Genomic DNA, 27968 nt, shown 5'->3' with positions numbered 1-27968 from the left:
GGCGGACACTTGCTGGAAGAAATGCACCCTCTCCGGGCCCAATGTCGGGGTGTAGACATTGACAAGGTTCAATGCTAGTCCCTCCATGCGGACCCAGAGGTGCAGCAGGAGACCCTGCATGACCTCAGCAACCCCCAACACCTCAGGCTGTAGGTCAGGGGAGAACAGGGGGGGCCACTCCGCCCACATGGACGGAGAGATGACTGCCCTAAAGCTTACAGGCTGACAAGGGAACACAGAAAGCCTGCTGTGAACAGGATGGTTTGTTTCTCCCAGCCAGAGATGGGTGTGGGGAGGTAGCCGGGCTGAGGGAAATTTAGAAAAGCTGGCAAATTAGAGAGACAAGGTGGGTGAGTATCTTTTATTGGACCAACTTCTGTTGGTGAGAGAGACAAGCTTTCAAGCTTACACAGAGCTCTTCTTCAGGTCTGGGAAACTTAGACCTTATCTACAGTAGAATTTACTTTGGTATAAATTATGTCATGCAGGGATGTGCATAAGACACACCCCTGAGTGACATAAATTACACCGACCTAAGGGCCAGTGTAGGCAGTGATATGTTGCTGAGCAAGCTCATAGGAGGTAGAGTAAGTAAACCTCTCTCCCATCAGTTTAACGCATCTTCACCAGAAGTGCTACAGCAGCAGCTAGTATAGATGTAGCCTCACTCAGCGTGTCACAGCTAAATACAAGGTGGAACAGATTGTTTAGCATAAGTAGCTACCACATATTTCAAGAAACCATTCAAGGTAAAATGGCCCATTAGCAAGCTTCCAGTCATAGGGGGGGAATGAAGGGGAGAGAGGGGGAAAGATGGTGGCATGAGTTGTTAGTGGGTTATAGATTGTTATAATAAGCCATAAATCCAGTGTTCTCTCTTCGAGAGTTGCTCATATGCATTCCATGTAGGTGAGTGCACGCCCCGTGCACGAGCCTGCGGAAACTTTTCTGCCCTAGCAACCCCAGCGGTCGGTCCCGGCGCCCCCTGGAGTGGCGGGCGCATAGCGCGGTATATAGGGCGCCACTGACCGCGCGGGCCCCCAGACCCTTCTTTCCGCCCGTGATGGTCAGTGGAACGTCTGCCCCTTGCCTCTTCAGCAAGTAGCAACCTCCATTATATTGTAGATAAGTTCTTTGTTATTTTTATAGTACATAGTTAGTGTAGAAATTAAGATAGTGTAAATAGTTAGCCCTTAGGGGCTCCCTTAGGAGCCATGCCGGGCTCCACCGGGTTTAAATCTTGTGCGGCTTGCGGTAAGGTGTTCTCCGTCAGCGACCCCCATGATCGCTGCCTTCGGTGCCTCGGAGAACAACACCGCAAGGACAAGTGCCACATATGCAAGGCATTCAAACCCTGCACTCAAAAAGATAGAGACGCTCGCCTCCGGGCGATCTTGATGGAGACGGCACTTCGTCCCGACTCGGAGCCATCCAGATCACCTACGGCACCGAGCGTCTCGTCAGTACGCAGCGCACCATCGGCACCGACAGCAACACCATCGGTACCGCCTAAGACGGCACCGAAGAAGAAAAAACGGCCAACGGCCGTATCTATGGACTCCCCCCTGCGACCGGTACAGCAGGGGGTGATACAGGAGATGCCCCAGCCACGTGCCGTTGAAATTGTCCCGGCACCGGCATCTCCTCGTAGAGAGCCTCCCCCGACCCCGGGGGGTGGGGGAGCGCTTCTACAAGGGCCGTCGACGCCGGAGGCGTTCACAGCGGCACGAGCCCTCATGGCCTTGCCTACGCCTCCGTCCCCCCCTCGGCCGAGGGCATCGGGGACAGCGTCTTGGGGTAAGCCCGCGCTGGGCTACTCCGGTGGGAGGTCGAGACGGGACTCGGTGTCTCCCCCCAGACGGTCGGGGAGAGGGAGAGCAACATCCTCCCCCCCCAGCTCCGACCGTGAGTCGTCGAGCTCCTCCAAGGCACGGCACCGTGGGTGCTCTGGAGGTTCCCAGGAGAGCTCCGCGTCCGATACAAGAGCTTCGGAGCCCCGGCGCCGCTCAACACAGCGGGGAAAGACCCGGACGCCGGAGCCACGGCACCGCTCCCGCTCGTCTTCGGGCTCTCGGCACCGCCCTTCACCGGCTCCGCTGCCGAGACAGACTACAGATCGTTCCCGATCATCGGAACGCAGTCCGGTGCGGATCCCGGTGCCCCAGCCACGGCACCGGTCTCGATCCCCGGCAACACGCGGAGAGAGGCAACGGGACACCCCGCCACCCAGGGCCCGTTCGCGTTCCCAAACCCCGAGCCCATCCCGCCGTTCGTCACGCGATGCCCCTACTTCGAGCCTGCATCGCCCTCCGGCACCGAGGGTACGAGAGCGGTACCAACACGAATCAACTAGTCCGGTACGCTCGAAGGCATCAGGGCAGACATCGAGGCACTACCACCGTTCCCGATCCCCGGTACCGAGAGACATCATACGGTACTGAGATAGATCGAGGTCGCCAACTTGCTCTCCAACGCGTCGTGCGGCACCGAGAAAGGACGCGGCGCACCAAGGGCGTTCCGAGGCCTCGGTACCGAGGGAAGGCCGTTACCATCAGCGCCCAAGGCCCCTCTCTCGCAGCCCGGTGCACCGCCATCGGCACCGGGACGTCTCCCGGTCTCGCTCCCGTAGCCCCAAGCGAGCCCTGGCACTGGGCGCCTCGGCACCGGACACCTCTCCGGTACCGCAGCTTACCACGGAGAGACGACGCTCGAGAAGTCCTAGGGGCCACACCGGCAAACGCCGCTATAAATCGCGGAGGTACTCCTCTTCCTCCAGCAACTCTCCGTCTCCCCGACACAGCAAGCGCCACCACCGCTTCCCTTCATCGCGCAGCCCGTCTCCATCTAAGGGGCAACGCAAAAAGAGCCGGAGATCTCCAAGCCCGGCTCACCCACCCATGCCACCTTACCCGGCACCGGGCCCGGTACCGACATGGGGGCAAGGCCCATGGCAGTGGCCTTACTGGGGACCTTGGCCACCTCAGACAATTCAGGAGACAGGGTCACTCCCCTCCTCCTCAAAACCTCAGCCTCCTCCCCCACCCCAGGGCGGACCGCAGGAGGAGCGCCCGCAAGGGGAGGAACAGTCGTCGGAGTACGAGTCCGACCCTCTGGAGGGGCCCTCCACGGGTCCACTATTGCAGTCCTCCTCCTCTTCCCCCCTTGATACAACATCCAGGGACCAGAGGACCCCCTTGCCTGATTTTAAGGCGCATCAGGAACTCCTTAAGAGGCTGGCGGAGAACCTTAAAATAGACTTCAAGGAGCTCTCGGAGGAGGAGGACCCCATTTTTGGTATCCCGGCCTCTGCGGGCCCGTCTAGAGTTGCGCTCCCAGTACATGACCGGGTACTGAAACTGGTCAGGCCCATCTGGGAGACTCCTGCCTCGGTGGCTCCGACTTCAAAAACTGCGGAGCGGAAATACTATGTACCGCAGCAGGGTTTTGAGTACCTTTACAACCATCCAGCCCCGGGCACTTTAGTAGTAGACGCCGTTAATCAGAGGGAGCGGCAGGGTGCCCAGGCTAATACTCCCAAAAATAAGGAGTATAAAAAATTAGACCTTTTTGGGAGGAAGGTGTACTCGACCGCTGCTCTTCAGCTCCGCATAGCGAACCACCAGGCTCTTTTGGGGCACTATAATTTGAACCTGTGGTCTTCGCTCTAGCGGTTTACGTCGGCCCTTCCTCAAGATCTCGCACTGGACTTTAACACGGTGCTTCAGGAAGGGTCAACAGTAGGGGGCGCTACACTGCAGTCTGCCAGCGACGCGACCGATGCGGCGGGTAGGGCCATGGCGTCCGGCATAGTTATGCGCCGGTCGTCCTGGCTGCAGTCCTCAGGCCTCTCGAACGAGGTACAACAGGCCATTCAAGATCTGCCCTTTGAAGGCACAGGCCTGTTCTCTGACAAGACGGACAGTAAACTGCACGCCCTGAAAGACTCTAGGGCCACCCTGAGATCATTGGGGTTGTATGTGCCGCAAGCGACGAGGCGCCAGGGTAAACAACAACCCCAGAGGCAACAACAAATCGCTTCTAGGCTGCCCCCCCGCCAACCTCAACCTAGGAGAACCGGAGACCGATTCAGGCAGAACAACCGCCGAAATCGCTCCGGGCCGGCCAAAGGCTCCCAATCAGGGCCGCGCAAGAATGGCAAGCGCCCTTTTTGATGGGACGCTCGGGAGCGGCACCTCTGCCATTCTAACGGCCCTCGTAGCCGACCAGGATCTCACCCTACCCTTCAAAGACAGGCTTCGGCCTTTCCTCCGAGAGTGGCGAGGCATAACCTCAGACCGCTGGGTGTTAAGTGTGGTGCGGAGAGGTTACGCCTTACAGCTCTCGGCTTTCCCACCGGACTCTCCCCCTACCCCGTCCCTCTTCAGGGACCCCTCTCACGAGCAACTCCTCCTTCAGGAGGTCCGCTCCCTGCTCCGCCTAGGGGCAGTAGAGGAAGTCCCACCTATGGAAAGGGGCAGGGGGTTTTATTCCCGGTATTTCCTTATCCCCAAGGCAAAGGGGGCCTCCGGCCCATTCTGGACCTCCGCCGCCTCAACAGGTTCATCAGGCGGCTCAAGTTCCACATGGTCTCCCTAGCCTCCATCATTCCCACACTGGATCCTGGGGATTGGTATGCCGCTCTCGACTTGAAAGACGCATATTTTCACGTGTCTATCCTCCCTGGCCACAGACGTTTCCTACGGTTCATGGTAGCTGGTGGCCACTACCAATTTGCAGCCCTCCCCTTTGGCCTTTCCTCAGCGCCCAGGGTCTTCACCAAGTGCATAGCGGTGGTAGCGGCCTATCTGCGGCGCAAAGGGGTCCAAATCTTCCCCTACCTAGACGATTGGTTACTTCGGGGGAGGTCCAGACTCCATGTAACAAACAGTTTAGCCCTAACGTGCGCGACATGCAACAGACTGGGGCTGCTCATAAACGAGCAGAAATCCACGCTGACCCCAGTACAGCGCATAGAATTCATTGGGGCCACCCTAGATGCAGTACAGGCCAGGGCCTTCCTTCCACTACCCCGATTCCAAGCTATGACAGCCATTATACTCGAGCTACAGAGATTCCCCACGACAACAGCCAGACGCTGCCTTCAGCTGTTGGGACACATGGCGGCATGCATATATGTGGTAAGGCTGGCTCGTCTCAGACTCAGGCCCCTGCAGGGGTGGTTAGCGTCAGTTTATGCCCCAGCCAGACACTCTCTGGGCAAGATAGTCACTGTCCCACCCCAGGTCCTAGCGTCCCTGAACTGGTGGACAGACCCGAGACAGGTGATGGAAGGAGTTCCATTTGCAGACATGGTCCCCTCTGTAACACTGATTACAGATGCCTCCGACATCGGATGGGGGGCCCACATTACCCACAACCTGAGTACTCAAGGCCAATGGTCAATGCAAGACAGATTGCTCCACATAAACATTCGGGAGCTCCGAGCAGTACTTCTAGCCTGCAAGGTTTTTCTCCGCTTTCTCAAGGGGCGGGTGGTGCAAGTCCTTACAGACAACACCGCAACGATGTTCTACATCAACAGACAGGGGGGGGGGGGGGGGCACGCTCCTCGACCTTGTGCCACGAGGCGCTGCAACTATGGGACCTTGCGGTGAGAAACGATTTCCATCTGGTGGCGTCTCACCTCCCAGGGGTGCGGAACGACGAGGCAGACCGCCTCAGCAGGTCGTTCTTACCCCGCCACGAATGGTCGCTTCATGGGGAGGTTACAGCGTTTCTCTTCCGCAAGTGGGGAGTTCCCCATCTGGACCTCTTTGCCACGCTACAGAACAGGAAATGCCCGCTATTTTGCTCCCTGCGCGGGCGCGAACAGAACTCCATTTCGGACGCGTTCCTGATAGACTGGTCGGGGCCACTTCTCTATGCGTTTCCACCGATTCCACTGCTCCCCAAGGTGCTCTTGAAAGTCAAGAGGGACAGAGCGGATATCATCTTGATCGCACCGGCATGGCCGAGGCAGCACTGGTACAGTATGCTGCTCGACCTCTCCATCGCCACACCGATCCCGCTCCCGAGACGATACGATCTCCTCTCCCAGGAACAGGGTCGCCTGCTCCACCCAGACCTGGACTCCCTCCACCTGACGGCATGGAGGCTCCATGGCTAACGGAGGGAGAGAGGGCTTGTTCTGCACAAGTCCAAAGCGTCCTGCTGGGGAGCAGGAAACCTTCCACCCAGGTTGTATACCGGGCAAAGTGGAAACGCTTCATTTATTGGGCACAGTCACGTGGCATTTTGCCTCTGGACTCAACCATCCAGGCCATCTTAGACTACCTCCTACACCTAAAAATGCAGGGCCTTGCCCTGGCCTCCCTAAGGGTGCATCTGGCGGCCATCTCGGCCTTCCATTGCCCAGTGGAGGGGAGGTCTATATTTTCTCACCCAATGTCCATCAGGTTTCTCAAGGGAATAGAGAGGTTGTTCCCACAAGTTCGTGAACCTCTGCCTCTCTGGGACTTAAATCTAGTCCTCACTATGCTCACAGGTCCCCCCTTTGAGCCTATGGCTACATGCCCACTTCTGATCTTGTCATGGAAGGTAGCCTTCCTGGTAGCCATTACATCGGCTAGGAGGGTCTCCGAGCTAAGAGCCCTAACCTCAGACCCTCCTTACACGGTGTTTTATAAAGATAAAGTGCGACTGAGACCTCACCCGGCCTTCCTGCCTAAGGTGGTGTCCCAGTTCCATTATAACCAGGATATCTTCCTCCCCGTGTTCTTTCCCAAACCACATGGATCGGAGGAGGAGCGGAGATGGCACTCACTGGACGTCAGGCGAGCCTTAGCTTTCTACATAGACCGGACCAGGCCGTTCCGGAAGTCCACGCAACACTTCGTCGCAGTGGCGGACCGCATGAAAGGCTCACCCGTCTCCACCCAGTGCATCTCCTCCTGGATCACCACTTGCATCCGCACCTGCTATGAGAGGGCGAAGGTACCACTCCCGGGACCGATTACGGCGCACTCAACCAGAGCCCAAGCCACCTCGGCGGCTTTTCTGGAACGAGTGCCCCTGCAGGATATCTGCAGAGCTGCAACCTGGTCATCGGTCCATACCTTCACCTCCCATTATGCCATCGTGCAACAAGCAAGAGAAGACGCAGCAGTTGGCAGAGCCGTGCTGAGAAGGGCTTCGCGCCACTGACTCCTTCCCACCACCAAAGGTATGGCTATATAATCACCTACATGGAATGCATATGAGCAACTCTCGAAGAGAGAAAACAGGGTTACTTACCAGTAACTGTTGTTCTTCGAGATGTGTTGCTCATATCCATTCCAAACCCACCCTCCGTCCCCGCTGTCGGAGTCGGCAGAAAGAAGGGACTGGGGGCCCGCGCGGTCGGTGGCGCCCTATATACCGCGCTATGCGCCCGCCACTCCAGGGGGCGCCGGGACCGACCGCTGGGGTTGCTAGGGCAGAAAAGTTTCCGCAGGCTCGTGCACGGGGCGCGCACTCACCTACATGGAATGGATATGAGCAACACATCTCGAAGAACAACAGTTACTGGTAAGTAACCCTGTTTCTCTGTTCAGGCCATGATTTTTAGTATCTAACAAAGTTATGCGTTTAAGCTCCAAGGCTCATCTTTTGAATTATGGTGCAGATTTCTCTTGAGAATAAGAACTGATAGGTTAGCTATAGAGGGATTACTCTGTGAAAAGTGTTCATCCACAGATGATATGGTGTGTTTGTCTTTTATCATTTTCCTGTGTGAGTTCATTTAAGAGTGTAGTGATTGTCTGGTTTCACCCACATAGTTGTTATTGGGGCACTTAGTGCATTGGATGAGGTGCACCACAAGTTGTGATAGGCAAGTTTAGGATCTTGAAAAGTGGATCTTGAAAAGCATGTTCTGGGGAGTGCTGATCATCATAGCAGTGGAGATATGTCTACAGGTTTTGCCTCTATTTTGACAGCATCTGGGGCCACTTTGAGTTGGTATGTCCTGGTCTTTGGGGAGCTTACTTCTGATAATGAGCTTGTGAGGCTGGGGGGGGGGGGGGGGGGGTTGTTTGAAGGCCAGAAGAGGGGGTTCAGGAGAGATTTCTCTCAGGATGTGGTCCCCATGAAGTTCAGGAACCTGTGTGGGTTCCAATGAGGTGACAACTAGGGTGTGCTGTCAGAGGGGGGTTTTATTTTCATACTGAAGCAGCTTCTCTCAGGGTATTTGGGAGACTCATTCCATGATGCAATCTACTTCTCTGATGAAGTGTCCTTGTTTGGAGAAGGTGGTTTTAAGTGTGTTAAGGTGCATATTCTGGCCTTCCTCCTCAGAGCATATTCTGTGATATCTGAGTGCCTGGCTGCAGATAAGATTTGTTGGTGTATCCAGGAAGCTGATGCTAGTGTGGGGGTGTTCCAGAGAGAGAGAGTTTAGTGAATGGATGGTGGTTGTTGAAGTTATGGTGGAAATCTCCCTGGATACCATGATCATTTTCAACAATGGATCTCTACAGACAACTATAAACAAGAATCCCATAGGTCATCACACCAACCTTCACAGATCCAGTGACGGTAACTATCTTAAAAAGGGGGAGGCTAGATAAGGGCAGAACACGGTTAGGTTTATGTGCTGCCTTTATAAGCAGAATTTTTGGGAGGGATACCAAAGTTTGGGTCTGACAATGCTATGATGTTGGAAAGTACTGCTTCTCTTGATGATACTTTATTCAGTGATTAAACATCTATCTCTGGGACCAAATTCTGGCGGGAGCCGTTTGCAGGTGCATACCAGAAATCCTAGACAGCAGATAGACAACAGGAGACTTATTGGCTATCCCTATTCTGGTGCTTCCAAAATTTTGCCACGCCAGTCTCTTTAACCATTATTTATATCACACTTGTCACATTAATTTCTCACTTGCCAAAGTCTTCATCCACAGAGGAGCAACTATAGGATGTTGCTGGGAGTCAGATGGGCCCAGGCTGCATGTTATGCATGTATGGTCTGACTCAGCAGTGGCTTCTACAAACAACTTTCCCTCCCCCTTCTAGATTACTCTGAGCAGGGGGTCGGTGAATGCAATTAGCCTCAGCCAGAAATCAGGTGTCTTATAATGCTGCCTTTTGAGTGTACATGTGCATCTCTTTGGGGCTCCATTAAACCTATTTTCAGCCACCAGTAAAATTTGGCTCTTGGGTTAGACGTTCCTGTGATGTCATATGTTAAAATGATGGGACCTGAAGATAGCTAGGCAAGTTGTGTATTTCAGTAGCTGACTCTTTCTAATGTAAATTCAGTTTTTCTGCATAATCCTGAAAGTTTGAGAGAGAAAACCTCTTCAAATTTGCTAAAAATCTCCCACAAACTGTGCTGGTGATTTTTTTTTCTTCTTAATTGCTTTGAATGGTAAGATTCTGGCTGCTTATAAAATCAACCATCAAGTGTTTTTTTTTTCTTTTTTAGTATCTGTGCAAATTTCTTCTAAATGGGGAATTGTAGACCTCTAGCTCTTTATTGGAATAATCTATTTCTGTACCAGCAAGTAATATTTTCTAATTACATGTAGGTGCTGTGAAGCTATTTGATCTGTAGATGGCAGCAGTAATAGCCTTTGAGGAATTAATTACAGGTTCTTTCTACCACAAGAAAGCTTTTGGTCTTCATTTCCTGTACCTGATCACTAGGTACAAAACGTTGATACCCCTCTTACAAGATAGAGGTCAGTATGCACTGACTGAAGTGACTGTTAAGGTGTTTTTGTAATTCTACTAGATCTTCTAGAGAGGACAATGATTTGCTTCAGCTTCTCTCAAAGAGCAGTATTGCATTTTTTAGCCTGATTATACCAAAGATTATTTATTTGAGAAAAAAATAGCCTGAACAGGGAGTATGACCATTATAAAGAATAAAAGAACTAAACCAAAAGAGTTTTGATTTCAGGTTGCTTGGTATTATACAATGTGATATTAACTCATGGCCAGGTTTTAAAAAAATATTTTGGTGCAGATAGGCACCTGAACATCTCTAAAAATCTGGCCCTCAGATTTTATCTTTTGCCCATGATCTGTATAACTGCTGAGAGTAAAAACTTGAGGCTAAATAATAGCATCTCTATTGCCTAGGCATATAAATATAAATCTGTGTTTATTATACAAACTTTGCTGAACAGGGTAATGAGGATGTCACAAAATAAGCCATTCAAATATAATTTAGAAGCTGCTAGTTAGAAGTGTTACTGAGATAAGATTTTTCTTCATTTGAGCTTTTTTCTTTGTTATTTTTATACCTTTGCAGCTATTTTTAAAACACTTCAAAATACATACATATATTTTCTGACTGTCAGCAAAAATTTCTTTTTTAATCTGTTGTATCTTTACACTTTCCCAGTATTGCATTTTTCTAACGGAGAATTTTGTTGTATAATTTACCTATTCCAAACATCTAGACAAATTCACCTACCATTTCTTCATCTCATTGCATGAAAAAGCAAACCTTTACCTTTCGTATACATTTTACAATATATCTTATTGTAAAGACAACTGCCAAACTATTCATTTATTAATAAGCCTTAAAAATATTCACAGGCTTTGCTAAATCTACATATATATATTGATTTTGGTCAATAAGTCTTAAGAAACCAGTGTTATTTCAACAAGTAGATTTACCAGTGCTTCTTATATATATAAATTTCATGGAGTGAAAGTTGTGAAGTGAGATTTAGTTAAATAACCTCTAATTTAGAACTATATTAAAAATCCATAGAGAAAGACTTTTTTAGAATTCTTATTAGAATAATGTTCATAAGGAATGACAGTTCCAGATAGCTAGCAGTTTATTAACTATGTCACATGGTCAACAGATGATTTAAGTTTCAGTTTTCATTACGCTACACTTTCACTTTTCCTTATTGCAAACTTTCGAGACACACAGTAAAACTATGAGAAACATTCAGACGTTCAAAGCTGCTTGGAGCAGATCATGGATTTTACATTAAAAACGTTGACTTGTCTGTGGCAGGTATTAAGGTAAGTCTGCGTTTTAAATATACTGCAAGCAGTAAATGTCTGCTTTATCTCAGAATGACCATGTAAAGGTATGTTGGGTTTCAGAATGGGCACATATTTCAGCACAGGATACTTATATCGGCCTATAGATGCACTGTACCTCTGCTAGATGATATCTCAACAAATCTTGTATGGTAAGCGAGTTTTGAGCCCAGAATTCTTGGATCAGGGACTAGAAGATTCCAGGTGTTGCAAGGCATAGGAGATAACACCCTTCTCCAAGTCAGCATTGAACTTGTACACCACATAGCATTAGGAGACACTTTAACTATTGGAAAGACTATCATAGATTATACATAAACCCTTGTGTACCTTAAGAGTCAGATTTCCAGCTGAAATTTCAGATGCAGCTGCAAAAAGGCATTTGTTCATGGTCTGGTGGTTAAGACAGTAGAATGGAGTTTGGGAGATATGGATTCAGTTTGTGGCTATGTGACAGACTTCCTGTGTTACCTTGACAAAATGTTGATAATAACACTTCCCTATTGTACAGTGTGGAGAGGATAAATTCATTGATGTTTGTGAGTTACTCAGCTACTGAGATAAAGGTACAGTGATGGGGACCATATGAGTAGTTAGAAGCTTAATTACCCATTTACACACACATATTTCAGGCACAAAAATCAGAGACCATGACCAAAGTCATCTGAAAACTTGGCCCCAGATATCCCATAGCATATTGCACGTTATACCTGTTAATCCTGCTATCCTGGCAATTTTATTTTCCCTGTCCAAATAGAAGCACAAGATTTGCCATATTGGATCAGACTATATATTCATCAAATCTTATTCTGCCTCTTGTAGTGCCCAATAACTACATTCTTCTTATGTTTTCAAATAGTGACAAAGCCATCCTAAAAACTGTGTATAATATTGTTGTCACAAAATAGTTACTGTGTCCCATTACAAAAGCAGTTAAATCTCAGGGGTAAGTGAAGTGATCCCTATATATCAAGTATATTCAGTGGGTTGATTTTTTTTCTGAAGCAACACTACTAACAGGCTGATAATACATAAGATAATACATAAATGAAACAGGCATTACTAGATTATGAAATATTTGTAAGTGCAAAGTTCAGTTTAGCTCATGCTGTATTGTGTACCAAAGTTTACTCCCCTAATCTCCCTAGATCATGTCAATTGCACTTGATATTTGGAAGAAGTTAGTGACAATATTTTTTGTCAGATGAAAGGACTCCAGGTGTCTGAGTTGTGAGAGTACCTCATTATACTGACCTCTGCCAGGCCAGGACTTGAGATATTAACTAGACTAAGGAAGTAGACAGAACAGGAGACTAGTGATAGCTAGATCACTATTCAAAAATTGATCTGGTCTATATCAATTAAGAATTGTCACCATTTTTCTGGTGGTCTATGTCATATTAGCTGATGGTCACAGTTCACTTCTCAGTGGTGTCCAAAAAATCACAAAAATCCAAAGCAAACCCAGCCCAACTCTCTTCTTCCCAATCCCTCCTACTCCAGCTATGCTGGCTGTTCCCGTACAGTGTCTGTCAGCTACTGCTTTGGTTGTGGTGTGAGCCTGACATTTTGGAATGTTCATATGTTCAGTTATATATTCAGCAGTTTGAAATGCTGCCAAAATTTTCCTGGGGAATGTATGTGAGAGAATAGAAGGGAAATGATGACTTTTAACAGTTTATAACTCAGCAAAAGCTGAATGGAATTTCATGATCATGAGAAAAAGAAAATGCAATTCCACAGCTCATAGTCTTACAGACTTTAAGGCCAGAAGGGGCTATCTGGATCATCTAGTCTGACATCCTGCACAGCACAGGCCACAGAACCATTCCCACTCCCTCCTGTAATAGATCCATAACCTCTGGCTGAGTTACCAAAGTCCTCAAATCATGATTTAAAGACTTCAAATTACAGAGAATCCACCATTTACTCTAGTTTAAACCAACAAGTGACCCAGGCTCCATGCTGCAGAGGAAGGCAAAAAGACCCAGGGTCTCTGCCAGTCTGACCTGGGGGGGGGGAATTCCTTCCCAACTCCAAATATGGTAATAATTTGAACCCTGAGCATGAAGTAAGATCTGCCAGTGAGACACTTGGGAAAGAATTCTCAGTAGTAACTCAGAGTCCTCCCCATCTAGTGCCCCATCTCCGGCCACTGGGGATTTGCCAATTTTGTTTGGACATATGCCTGGAGGTTTCATCACATGACATAGTCTTTAATTAAAGATTAATCTTTAATTCCTGGAGACTCCAGGATAATCCTGGAGGGTTGGCAAGCCTCCAGTGGGCCACCCATCATTGTAGGCAATCTCATCATACCATCCCCTCCATAAATTTATCAAGTTCGGTCTTGAAGCCAGTTAGGTATTTTGCTCCCACTGCTCCCCTTGGAAGGCTGTTCCAGAACTTTTCTCCTCTGATGGTTAGAAACCTTTGTCTAATTTCAAGCCTAAACTTGTTGATAGCCAGTTTATATCCATTTGTTTTTGTGTCCACATAGGCATTTAACTTAAATAACTCCTTTCCCTCCCTGATATTTATCCTCTGATATTTATAGAGAGCAGTCATATCTCCTGTCAGCCTTTATTTGGTTAGGCTAAACAAGCCAAGCTCCTTGAGTCTCCTCTCATAAGGTAGGTTTTCCATTCCTCTGATCATCCTACTAGCCCTTTTCTGTATCTGTTCCAATTTGAATTAATCTTTCTTAAACATGGGGGACCAGCTGCACACAGCATTCCAGATGAAGTCTCACTAGTGCCTTGTATAATGGCAATAACATTTCCCTATCTCTACTAGAAATATCTCACCTGAGGCATTCTAGGATTGCATTAGCCTTTTTCACAGCCGCATCATATTGGTGATTCAGTAATCCTGTGATCAACCTATACACCCAGGTCTTTCTCCTCTTCTGTTGCTTCCAAGTCATAAATCCCCAGTTTATGCAAAAATTCTTACTGTTAGTCCCTAAGTGCATGACTTTGTACTTTGCACTGTTAAATTTTCTCCCATTTTTATTTCTCCAGATTCTTCAGCTCTTCTGGTATGATATTCTGGTCCTTCTTTGTATTGGCAATACCTCTCTACTTTGTGTCATCTGCAAATTTTATTAGCATACTCCTACTTTTTGTGGCAAGGTTATGAATGGAAATGTTAAATAAGATTGGTCCCAAGACCAATCCCTCAAGGGCATTCCCTCTGCTGACTATCAAAAGTCTGCTGAGAACAATAGAAATATGAGAAATTTTCAAAGAAAAAAGTCACAAGAAACCTTATAATGGAAATTGTTAGGCAATCTAAATGTAGGGGCCGCAATCTGCTTTCCCCTATAATAAGGATACATATTCTACAGTAAGGCAAGGTCTGGCTAGCAGTAGTCTCTAAGGGCACTCATTTGTAGTCACTGAATATGGACAAACATGAAAGATAAAAGCATAAAACAGTGAAAAATCTTCCAATCACACAATGTGAATAGCTGTATAATGATCCGTATTCAAGGTATGATTGTTCTCAACTCTTAGTGGGCAGAGGAAGAAGGAGGTATCTTGGAACAAGCCCAGACTCTCATGGGTTAGCTGTTGACTGTGGGAGACATATCTTTTGAAAATGTTGTTGTAGCTATGTTGGCCCCAGGATATGAGGGGGCAAGGTGGGTGAGGTAGGAAGGTCTGAAGGAGAACTCTCTGTAAGCTCTGAAGTTTGTCTCTCTCACCAACAAAAGTCGGTTCAGTAAAAGATATTACCTCACCCAGCTTGTCTCTCTAATATCTTTTGAGAATCCAGAAAGACTGGCTTTCATGAATATTCTGGTTTAATGAGCCGTGTTGAGAAGGAGTCACCATCTTTATCCAGTGACAGATTTAAAAAGCTGATGATGTTGGGATTGTTTCTTAGCATCTCATAACTCTACAAACAGAAGTGTCTACTGATAAAAAAAAGTTCCACTGGTACTGGGTAAGGTTCAGAATCATTGCTCTCACGAGAGTAATTTCAACAATAATTTAAATAACAAGTTTATCTCCCCCCATGAGTGTTCATGACCATCCTCTATACACTCCTCTTTTCCTTTTAAATTACTATGTGAATTGCTGGGGATGGAGAGGCTTTATGCTTTTCTGAATTATTGCTCTTGCTACTGGTGACTCTTCATTTATTCTTCTTTTCAGGAGCCAGCAACTAGGAAGAATGATATCTGCCACTGTAACCAAAAAGATGTTTACACGCCAGCTTTCTGGAATGGACATGTAGCAATGGAATTATTTTAGTATTCTAGCAAAGAGCATAAAAATTGAAGTATTTTGATTTAATTTTCCATACTGAAAATATACAGTACAACTTTCCTTTATAGAAAATATTACGAGAAGGTTGTATTATTAGGCATTAGAGTGTATTTAGATGTGCTCTGACTTCTTATATGAAGTGATAACAGAACGAGAATAATGAAAAATGAACTCAGTGAAATTTACTAAGTGGAATTTTACTATGTCAATTCTTGGAATTGTAATTTATGTAGCTGATATTGCAGCAGATCTCTGGGTCACTAGTAACTATTTCTGTGAGGGACAATATTCTTTGGGTATCTTGACACTGGTTTTTAGGTTCCTGGCATCAGTAATAATACAGATTTTTAGTTATGAATGGTTTAAAGAAGACTGTAAAAGCCCTGACTCTGGGAAGCTGAACTGGATTTTTCTACTTCATTTCTTGCATGGTGGAATTTTTACAAGGTAAATGCCAACTTTCAGATATTAAAAAAAAGAAATCATATTGCTTTTATGTGGTTTACTTTGAACTTTCAGCATCAGCTAATTATGCAGGACTTCTGATTTTAGATTTTAACTGATAAATACCAATAAAATATCCCAAATATAATAAATAAATAAATAAAAATCAGAGTTTATCCCATAAATACCAGAAAAACACCTGAAATATTGTATCTGAGGCCTTGTCTATACAGAGCATTAATGCAGACTAATGGAGGAATGTGATTTCTAAACCACACTAATATGTTGTGCATTAATTGGTTTGTATAGATCCTGCTGGTGCACACTAAAGTTCCCTAGTGTGTTTTAACATAGTGCTATCTGAAACAATATGTTAAGTGCACTAGGTAAAATTACAGAGATTACTCGTTATATAATATACATTACTCATTACAATATATACAAAGAGAAAGTCCTGAAAAACCCTAATTTTCAGACAGCTACATAAAACTCAAATATTGCTAAAAATAACACCCAAAGTGAAATTAATAACCCCTGAAAACCAGAAGCCCTATTGTTATGTTAATACAACTTCCTGGTCAAATCCAATGCTGTGTCAACAACCACAACTCTACTTAAATCAATGGAATTGTGTAGCCTTATGTGGTAAATTTGGCCCTCAGTTTTTGATGTAAATATGTCTTACTCATTTCATTTTCCTTATCAATAATTATTTTAGCTATAACTATTACAACCCAATTTCATTTGACACACCATTCTTTATACAGGATATATTACATAAAAATGCTGTGCAGAGAAAGTCAGGTGAATAACTGATAAAGAAAAAGAAGTTTTTAAGGTGATATTTATGGGAAACTTGGCTTATTTATTTTGAGGATAGCTGAGGTAAAAGAAATACTTTAATGTGGAAAGTCCAGTGATATGGATAGAAGGAAGGTTGAGTCTGGATGAGAGGAATAAGCAATTACTCATGTTATTAAGCACTGAGCTTTGTAGTAAGTATTTGCAGGCTCATGTCCTTGGTGACTAGAATCCCTGTTTGCTGACAGGTGCATGTTCAGTAAATTTAAAATTTTTCTTCAGCTCTATTCATGGCTTTGAAAAGTAATTTTCATTCCAGTTTGCATTTTGTTGAGACTGCACATCACTTCCCTTTTAAAAGTGATGTGAAAACTTCTTGTTGAGAAATTCAGATGTCCTGGATCTTAATCCTTCTGGATGTGATTGTTATGAGTAATAGGTTTCTTGCTGGGAAAATGTAAACTTGCCAAAGGCACTATGATGATTTGCTTTAGCACGTACTTCATGAAAGAAAATACTCATTTTAAACGCTCCTTAAAAGACTCTGTAATAAACTGTGGATGTTCTAAAAAGGTACATTTATGCCAATTTAAAAATCTCAAACAATTTTCGTTATTTGTATAACTAACGACCCCTTAGATTATTCAAAGTGAAATAATTGTTAAGATTCTGTTTACATACTTTCTTTACTTTTGCCTCTCATATATTCTTTCAATAAGTTTTCCTTTTGTTTACAGTCATTTTTACTTTCATGTTCTTCTTGTTGTAATGCTAGTGTTTCAAACACTGTGGAGGAATATTAATTTGTTTTAAAATGATTTAATTTTTAAAACTGATGGTAGGTTTTATAAAAGCTTGTTTTTACACGATTTTAATTTTGGGTCAGAAATGTCCCTGTAATCTGTCTGGCCAAGTATTTATCCACTTAGTAGATCCATATATTTGGTGGGTTTTTCTAGGTGTATTGAGATTTATCCTGTTAGTATTAAAGGGACAGTTTTAGTTTCTCTCTCTTGATGGGAGTCTCTCAAGACCCTGTCCTTTGGTCCTCCTCTTCTCACTGTATACCCTATCTCTGGATGATCTCATCTTCAAACATGGCCATGAGTGCTGTCTTTATGCTGATGACTCACACATCTACCTATCTCCTCTTGTCTTGTCCCCTTCCATTCAAACTAAAATTGTGGCCTCTCTTTCTGACAATCTCTTGTGAATGTGCATTCATTCACTGAAACTTAATATGCCCAAAACAAACTCCTGATCTTTATCCCCTAACTCCTCCATGCTCCCCCTTTCTATTATAGTTGACACCACTACCATTCTCCCTTTTTTATAATGCCTGCAATCTTGGCTCAATGCCTGCAACCTCGCTCCCCTCAAATCCATTCAAAATGATCTTCTTGGTTCATTACTCTGTCAGCCCTTCTTTCAGACTTTCCTATGGTTCCCCTTCTGCCAATGCCTCTGAGCAGAAAGAGGGGATTAGGCGTATTTTTTAACTAAATATATCCTCATCAGGTTATGTTTGATATTAACCTGCCTAACTGCTAGAAGTTAAATCAAAGAAGGCTGTTAAGGGTGAAACCAACAGGAGACAAAGGAGTGACACAGATAAGAGTCCTGCAGAAAGCAACGGAAATGCTATTTGTTGGGGAATACCCTCTATCTATCTCCATCCAGACTAGAATGGTTTATTCTTGCCAAGGCTGAGTGTAGAATCAAAGAGAATCCTAAACCCTAAAAATTCTGGCATCAAGGAGAAGTGTGGAGTGGATTGCTAACAAATGGAAGCTGACACCCAGATTGACAGAGGGAGTATACTGCAAGCAGGATAGGCTGGCTCTCCCAACTCAGAAATGGGAATTAGCTTGACCTCCTTGAGTGATGGATAGAGAGGTTAAGCTTAGGTAAGGAAGTATCTGTACAGGCCTTTCATTATGATAACCAATTTTCCCTAAATCCTTTTTACCTTTTAGAAATGAATAAATAATGGTTTATTGTCTGGCTGGTGAGTCTTGCCCACATGCTCAGGGTTTAGTTGATCGCCATATTTGGCATCAGGAAGGAATTCCCCCCCCAGGGCAGATTGGCAGAGGCCCTGCGGGTTTTTCACCTTCCTCTGCAGCATGGGGCCTGGGTCACTTGGTGGTGGATTCTATGGTGAATTCTCTGTTCCTTGAAGTCTTTAAACCATTATTTGAGGACTTCAGTAACTCAGTCATAGGTTAGGGGTCTATTACAGGAGTGGGTGGGTGAGGTTCTGTGGCCTGCATTGTGCAGGAGATCAGACTAGATGATCATAATGGTCCCTTCTGACCTTCAAGTCTATGAGTTTCAAAGACTATGTTTTTAGGTCACCACAAACTCATGCTATCACAGGCTCCTGAAGGGAAATTTACAGATGCCAAAAAACAAGTTGGGCCTGTGTTGTCAATGTGGTTGGGAACCAAGTGGGTACAGACCAGAGATCTAGTCTGAGAGTGGTTGGTCTGTATGATGCCACCCAAAGCAAGGTGCTGGAAGCCAGGCTTGTTAGCTAAGGAGCATATTTTAGACAGACTAAAAGGAGTGTAAGGTGCAATTTTCCCTGTAGCCATGAAAGCATCAATCACAAACCTCAAAAGCTGACATACCTACCTACTAGGGGCCTGATCCAAAGCCCATGGAAAGGCTTCCACAGATGAAGGCAGTTTTCAGATCAGACTACAGCAGAGTACTCAATACAAATAGGACAAACCACTTAACAGAAATGCTGGAGGAGAGGGGTGATTAATTTCAGCAGTGCTACTCATGGATGCAGAGATCTACCTGGAAGGAGCAGTTTGCAAGATCAGAGTCTAGGTGAGTTTCAGGATACCTGAGAACGATTGAACTTCAGCAGTTAGTTGCGTTCAGAGGCACAACTTGGAGCTATGTTGGCAGCTGCCATCATGTCTCTTGATATGTAAAATCAGGGACAAGAAGTAATTGTCTCTGAACAGGAGCAGAAGCACCTTGAGAATAATTTTCTACTTCTAAAGGAAGCTGAATTTTAAGTCCATGAGAAATTGGAATAAGTTTGTGTTTTTTGTGGAACCCTGGACTATGTCAAGGTATTTTATAAAAAGCGATTGGAGAATTTCAGAACAAAAGTTTCAAAAGACTTCATTTCTACAAGTATGGATTTAGTTCAAGGCAGACCAGAGGTGGCTATATATCAAGTAACTCGTGCAAATAGCAAGATGGTTCTGCAAGAAAATGTTTTAGTAGGATATTAAAATGAATCCACTAGTGGACAGAGAGTCAATTAACATTAAAAAGAAGAGGATTTAGAAGACCAAATTTCAGAGTGGATATTAACATGGGTGCTGCAGTTTTTTAATTGAGCTGGGGACTAAGTAATAATATGTATTTGTTCATATTCCAGCAGTGTATGTTTACTATTTTGGGTATTTTACTTAAAACGAAGAAACAGACCTTTGTTTTGTAACTAAGGAGAACTCAAACTGTACCTTTTTGGTATTCAGAAAATTTAACATACAGAAGAGAATACTCCCCTCAATGAGAGATTTAAGGGGAAACAGATAGCATGGAGTCATTGGCAACAATCCTTCAAAGCTCATATTTGTGGAGGCAGCAGCTATGCTGCCATGAATGCTGGGAGGTCACTAAGCAATAAATACAGGCAGCCCTGATCTGTGCATATTGCCATGGTTTTAGGGGGGCAAACCCCTTCTAGTTTCACAGGAAAACAGGCCCCCCTGATGAAATGATGGAAAGGATTCTCTCAGTGGAAGCAAGCCGAGATTCCTGCCCTTTACACAGATTTTCCCAATGTAGAGGATGACCTACCTGGCCCTTAGATTTTAGCAACTTGAAAAACAATTAGAATCTGCTATTAAGATAAAAGGAGACAGTCAATCAGAGATCACAGTGGGAAACAAGGCAGCAGAGATTACAGTCCACAGTGATTTTCTACACCCTCACAACCATCTTTGCAGGATTTGAGTCCTCTTGTCTGCTAAAGGCAAGAGAGTGGAATCCAAAAGATTCTTCTGTTCCAGACACTTTGGAATGGAAGCATATTTCCATTCCAGCTTATGAAGACAATATCACAAAGGCAGAACCACTCTCTTTTTAGTTTCTATCAAAATGAATGGGCTTTCTAGAAGCAGTGACTGACAGCTGAATACTTATGGCTGAAGCGTGACATTTTCAGGAGCAATTAAAGTGTAACATTCTGTTCCGTAAGCTTGTAAATAGCAAATTCCTAGTAAACTCTGGAATAATGAAAATATATCATTAAACATTTATTGTTTTAAAAATAGCACTATTACATTTAGCTCTATAAGAGGGACAAGATCAAGTCAAATTTGTCCTAGAACCTAGGTTGTGTGTGAATACTTCTCCAACACAAATCTAAGATCAACATAAATGTTTTAATGGATATATTTTTAATTCAGAAGGAAATAATTTAAACAAACAAACAAACAAACATTCTCCTTTTGTTTTTCCTCCCAAATATTTCAACATTGAGCTAACAAGAAACTGAAAGCAAAATTGATTGAAACTAACTTTAAAAAAAGTGAAACTGATAATCTAATTTCATTGTCCAAAATGAGAGAGTAAAAAATAATAAACATAAAGAGAGAATATTTTTTTTAAATTTCACTTTTAGTAAAGTAAAGTATCATTTGTAACATAGCTGAGGAAATATGTTCTTTTAAAATATATTAAACTGCCAGTGGCCTGACAGCTGTGATTGCTATTTTGAAATGAGCAAATTTTTTCATAGACTGGATTTTGCATGTAGGATTATTTATGTCACTCAGCTCATATGCAGATGTACAGATGCTAAACGAAATGTTGGGCTGTTTCAAGAATTATATAAGTGTAGGTTTTTTTATTCAAATGAACTGCATATGGGTGGCCAGAACAGATGCTAAAATGTTTACAATTTGTGAACATTGTAACAAGTCTATCCATAGAGAATAGGGAATTGATATCCAGTACATACCTTATTCTGGAGGACTCCCTTTAACAACATCACCTCTTACTACCTCTGCTCTTCCAGGTGTGAGCTCTGGAGCTCATATTCAGTGCATCAGGTTTGCACTTACTTGGTGTTTGGACAAGCTCAGGCTTGGTGGTTGAGTGTGTGTGTGAATAACAGGTTGATTTACTCTAACAGTTTTTCTTGAAAACATTGCGAACTATACAGATGTTTACATTTTGGAGGCAAGAACCAGATGTTTTGCATTCCTAATTGTTTTATAACTTGAAAAAGTTACAGATGTTTTGCCAAGCAGTGTAGGATGTTATTTATGGTAGATTACTCAGAACACAGTAAAATTAATATGCAACAAATGTAATACAAGAAAACAATTCCACCTGGGAGTTTTTCTTTTCAATAGCATTAAGAGCCAAATCATGGAAGCAGTGCACAGCTTGAGTGTCAAGGCTGTATTTTAAGGATCTCTACAAAGAGAAGGGCATGGAATCAGCCTTCTAGGCCATGAAGTAGTCCTGTAGCTACTCCATAGCTGCTACTGCTGCTTCAGGGCTGCAGTGCTTAGCCCCAAGGCGGGTTCCCCCCTGCCTTCTTTGGGGACAATGGCTAGTGCATTGCTAGGGCACAGGGAGCCCACACAAAGCAGAGCAATGCAGCAGGCAAGTGGCATAGATGTCCCCATCCTGCCTCTCTCTTTTTCCTCTATTAAAGTATAACACAATCATAGGACTTTTATCCTCCATGGCCACAGAGCAGGATTTAGCTCTTAATGCTGGTGAAAGGTGTCATATTTTAAATTCAGATAATTGAAATCCTATGTCTACTGAACAGATCTATCACGAGCTGTAGCACCGCAGGCTGCCCCCACCAATGTACCTCAATCCTGACCCGGAGGGATCACCCCCCCTACACCAGTGAAAAGAGTAGTTCAATATCCATGCCTATTCACTGCTGGCCTCTCTGCTGAAGTAGCCAGATGTGGTTGTAGCTTCCCCACTTTAACCCACTCCACAGATGCATTCACCATTTCTGTAAACAATCGCTATTTTCCCCACCCACATCCCTGGCATGGAACCCCCAGCTAGCACCACAGAATAGTTGGGCAAACATAGGGAGAGGTCATACTTAGAATTTTGAGTCTCGTGACTGGAAGCCCACTGGAACGGCTTTGCAAGGAGTCTCAGATTTGCTTAAACTGCCTCTGCATTAGAATCCTTTCAGAACATCACTATTAATTTTACATAGAAAGCTCTCAGGTACTATGGTGACGGGCAGCAGTATAAAACAGGTAGACAGATCTCTGCATGCGTCCAGTGAAGCATATATTAGAAACGATTTACTTGAATAGGTGCCCTACAAAAGATTTAGACACTGCACACCCCAGATCTCTGAGCTTAAACAGCTCTCTTTTGAAGGGGCATGATGTCTATATTATAAATCTTCTGCATGCATCTGATGAAGTGGGTTTCTGCCCACAAAAGCTCATGTCCAATTAAATTTGTTAGTCTTTAAGGTGCCACAGGAATCTCGCTATTTTATTATAAATCTTGTGTTTCTTTAAATTAAATTATAACTTTTGCAGCATTTGTTTTGTGCACAAGGCTATGTCTACATTGACGGCGGCAAATTCACCGCCGTCAGATCGACTTACCTGGAGCAACTGAGCGGTCAGTGAAGACCCACTCAGTCGATCCAGAAGTCGATGTACTAAAACCACCTCCTCAAGTGGTGTAGCGCTGCTATGAACTGTCTAAAGCTCAGAAATAGTCATATTTCGTTCAGATTTTGAGGTATTTCTTAATTTAGCCAAATCACTTTTCACATCACTAGAATATACACCCCCGCCACATAGTTCCCATCGGTGCAGTGCAGTGAAGACGGCGTGCAGAAGGGAAGCACAGAAGTCAACGGGAGTTACATAAGTTCTTTGCGTACTTTGTGTAACTCCCATCGACTGCCACTGAATCGCTGAGGTAAGTGTAGACCAAGCCCACGGCATTGTGGCGGGGGTGTATATTCTAGTGATGTGAAAAGTGGTTTGGCTAAATTAAGAAATACCTCAAAATCTGAACGAAATATGACTATTTCTGAGCTTTAGACAGTTCATAGCATTTCAACATCTCTGAAAACAGCCTCTTTTTTTTTTTGGGTGGTATTTCAGGCACAAATAAAGTCGAGAGAAAGTCGTGTATGTTTTACAGTCTGATTTGAAAAGCAGAGAGGTTTGAACACGTCAGACAAGTGTCCAGACTTTTGTATGCTACTTGGAGCCTACCTGAACTCCTAAGATTTATTTACCCTTAGCATATACTTCATAGCAGGAACCAACTTTCTCAGCTATGGAAGACCCTAAACCAGTGGAAACACCACCAAAAAAGGTGGCAAAATAAATGTTAATTCCCTAGTGAAATGGTTGTTTTTCCACTGTTTGCCAATAGTGGAGTCAGAACAGGTTCTCAGGACAAGGCTACTGGAAGTTCCAGAGATTTGAAAGTGGAATAGGTAAAAACGTAATCAGTGATGATTGAATGTTCTCTGCAGCAGACAATTTGCAGATCAGGTGTTTATGAACCACTTAAAAGCAGAGACTGGGCAAGCACCTTGTGGCAGAGTCTGTTACTTTGCCTTGAAAGATGACAGTGTTGAGGGTTACCTGGGTACTTATTAGGGGATTTTCTTTCTTGTATGTTCATTGCTAAGTGGCTCTGAAAGACTGTTTATTGCTGAACAATTTCACAAGAAATAAATGGAGGTAATTAGCCCTTAGAACCCATTTTTAGAGTTGTCTCACAGGACCTACTATCTATAGGACTTTCCCCACCCTACTTTACACTTCCACTTTGGAAGCAATGGGCCAGATCCTCAGCTAGCACAGGTGTAATGCTTGAAGTCAAAATATCTACACTGATTTACACCAGCTGGGGATCTGGTCCTACATCTGCTTGCAGCCATCATTTTTTTTCCGGGGCAGACTGAACAGATTTCTGCATGCAGCTGATCAAAGTTGCTTCCTTAAATATCTAAATGGTGTCTCTTTTGACTAGAGTTTAGTATTCCCTCCCCTCAAGGGGCTAAGCACTTTATTTCCACAGCCCTGCCATCTCCTCTAGGGCTGAAAAACAAATGACTTGGTACTGAAATAAAACCTAGATCTCCCACATGGCAATACAGATATCTTGAACAGAAAAGGTACTTCAAAAGGCAGGAAGTAAATCTGTCATGATTCACTAGCTCCAGTATAATGTATCATTCTTTTTAGTTTTCTTTCAAAGGAAATTATATAGCCTTAAGGACAAAATAGAACTGTTTTGAGAGGTCATTTATATGCACTCAACATCTCACAAAGAATATGTTTCATCATATGATACCATCCAGATCATGAAGTCTGTCATCATATGAAATCTGTGTGTCCTGAGAGTTGTTTTCTGTATTGAAAGTCTCTATGGGTGTTTAGAAAAGAGAGAGCTTAAATAATTAGGGCTAGATTTGCAAAAATGAACCTCCAAAAGTATGTGCAAATTTGATGTAGGTGTGCGAATCAGCTGATGTGCATGTTAGGGGATACATGCATGCATAGTTTCATGTATGTACAATCTCCAGTTTGCATGTGTACATCTAGGGATTTGCTCACAAATTGGGTGCATGAAAAATGAAAGAAAGAGTCATCCAAAAGAGGACAAGAAGGCAGCAAAGGGAAGATTCAGAAATATATCCTGTTTAAAGAAAATTAAAGTTAATCAATTCAATCCTGTAGTCTTTACTCAGGCCAATTTCTTTCCATTCAATTTAGGATCATATATTGCATTCATCACTAACATTAACCTCAATGTGAATTTTACATTAGTAAGAGGTGATGGATTCCGTTGAAAGAGAATTAAAAACAAATGATGACAATTTGAACTGAGAACAAAATGACTAAAACCTTAATTAACTTCCACTATTTTCTAGAACTGTGCTTTACAAAATAATCTGCCTAACCAAATATATATATTTCTCTTTGTAGGTATTGGTTTGCATTAAAATATGGCTACCAGGCTGCATTTAAACAAAACGGCTCAGGAAATGAATTTACTGGGGGCTCTGAAAATGTCATTCATAAAAAAGCCATTGAGGCAGTGACTGATATTAGTATGCTCAGGGTATTTAAGACTTTCCTGGAGACCACGCCGCAGCTCATTCTCCAGATTTACATCCTGATGGAGCATGACAAGGCTGCCTTCAGTCAGTGTAAGTTTCCCTCATTTGAAAGTTGAATATAGTTAAATTTCCACTAAGAAGGCAACACCTAGTATTAGATAACACATTAAAATATTCTCTGTCACATCTCAGTACAATTTTATTTAACATTTAGTTAAAAACCTCTGTTGTATTATCTATTTTACTAAATTCTGCGAAAAGTTTTACTGTAATATGTAATAATAATATTTAACAATAATGTTGTATTGTGTTTGATAAGTGAAAGTTAATGGATGTAACCAACAATCATTTCAGAGTAGTCTACCTTGTTTTCGCTTATTGAATAGGTAGATAACTATGGTCCTTCTATGGTTCCCATTACAGAGCACCTCAAGGTCTTTAATGTATTTCTCCTCACAACCACCGTATGAAGTAGGGCAGTGCTATTATCCCCATTTTACAGATGGAGAACTGAGGCACAGGGAGGCTAAGTGACTTGCCCAAGGTCAGACAGAAGTTAGTTATTGAACATGGAATTGAACCTGGGTCTCTCAAGTGCCCTAACAAGTGGACCACCCTTCCTCTCGGATATAAAGAATACTTGAAGTAAAACTATATGAAGCTTTTCCATGGAACTAACATTTATCCTTGTGTTTTATTCAGGTGCTTCTATCATCACATCTTTCTGCAGCATTTCCTGGTCAACTCTGGACTATCAGATATCATTACGAAAATCTCTGCCTGATAAAAATCAATTTGCTGGGATGTCTCCTAAGTTAATATATCTCTTGTATAAACTGTTCACACTGACTTCTTGGATACTGAGTATTACACTGGTCACCCTATTAAGTATCATAAGTAGTATAATTCTACTAATACTTCTATGGAGCTTGGGCTTCTGCTGGACTTTAACGCAACACACGACATTTTGCAAATCTAAGATGATGGAATTTTTATACAGGACTGTTGTTGGGATCATTCTTATTTTTACATTTTTTAACATCAAGGGGGAAAAAACAAAAAACTGTATGTCTAGTTATTATGCCACTCATGTGCTTGTAACTTCAGCTATAATGTGTGTGTGTTTGTTCTGGAAGACTTCAGTTACTGAGCCATTATATTTTACATTTGTGAGCATCACTGTTGTTCTCACTCTGGGGTTAGGTATCATTTGTCTTATTGTTTATTATAGGTTTTTCCATCCCTCTATTTATTTCAAACAAGAGAGTGCTTTCGATGAAGTTGATGGAATAGTAAGAGAAAGAGAAAAAGAAGGAATCAGTAGAATAAGAAATTTCATAATGCAGTGAACTGTATGGAATTATGTGAATTTTTAAATAAGTGCAAATCAAGCCAATGTAGTTATTCTGTCTTTACTTTTCATGCTTGCAATGAGCATTTCAAGTAAAATAATTGCTAATGGGAATGGCAGTACTTATCAACTCTGAATGATTATTGGTTCTGCTGTCAAAGCAAAGCCTTTATAAAATGAACTAAGCACTTCTTCATAATAGTGTTTTCCCCATCACTTGCAAAATAAAATAAAAAAGCCCCTGTAAAGGCAAAATAAATCCAGTTTTATTTTTTCATACAAAATGTAGGAAAAATAAAAGCAAATCAAATTACTGTTAATTTTAACAACAAATTGTCTTTGTTTCTGAAATTTGATTCTCTTCAAAACAAGGCTCACGTCTCTTTCCTTGGCAGTGGGAAAGGCCTGAGCTTCATCTAAAATAACCAAGGACTGTGATATGTTAGCTGTACCTGAACACAGAAATCACATAGGACTTGATTTACCCTCACAATGGATGAGCTACATCTATTCACTAGAGAGGGTAGCTACAAAACCACAATCTTCCCTGGGAGTTCTGCCAGGGAAGAGTAACTTTAATTTATGGCTACAGTGCAATAGGAAACTTGGCAGAAGAAGGTTTTGGGGAGATGAGCTTAATCAGTTATCTTACAGATCCTCTAGTAAGAGGATGGGAGCATCTGTAAGATATCCTGATTGAGCGCAATCAATAAAGCAATGAAACAGTGTTACATACCCTGTGTAGATTTTCAGGTGCCCGTAGCTTGCAGTCCATGGTTATACCAGCAGTCTAAATAACTCGTAGCTAGAGGAAGGAATCTCACATAGGGGAAGAAATATCTCCCTTGAAACTTCTCTCTGTCAATGGTTTTTAGGCCTAATGCTTTAAGTGTTAGTCTCAGCATAGGAAAGGCTAGAGTCCTGGTATACAGCAGGATAGTCTTGTATGATGCAAGTT

General features: G+C 43.5%; 1 protein-coding gene across 1 annotated transcript; it reads left to right on the top strand.

Moving 5' to 3' along the window:
* Positions 1-10850: 10850 nt before the first annotated feature.
* On the top strand, positions 10851-27268 carry XKR9 (XK related 9). The gene is made up of 4 exons (XM_067553843.1): positions 10851-10989; positions 15174-15734; positions 25526-25749; positions 26362-27268. Exons 2-4 carry the CDS (start codon positions 15454-15456, stop codon positions 27006-27008), a joined length of 1152 nt encoding a protein of 383 aa, XP_067409944.1. The 5' UTR covers positions 10851-10989; positions 15174-15453; the 3' UTR covers positions 27009-27268.
* The last annotated feature ends 700 nt before the right edge of the window (positions 27269-27968 follow it).

The sequence above is a fragment of the Emydura macquarii genome, unplaced genomic scaffold (assembly GCF_026122565.2).
Source record: "Emydura macquarii macquarii isolate MOO-44397 ecotype Brisbane River unplaced genomic scaffold, CSIRO-AGI_Emac_v2 contig_1477, whole genome shotgun sequence".
In the NCBI taxonomy this organism is placed as follows: Eukaryota; Metazoa; Chordata; order Testudines; family Chelidae; genus Emydura; species Emydura macquarii.
This window is presented reverse-complemented; position numbering and strand designations above follow the sequence as displayed.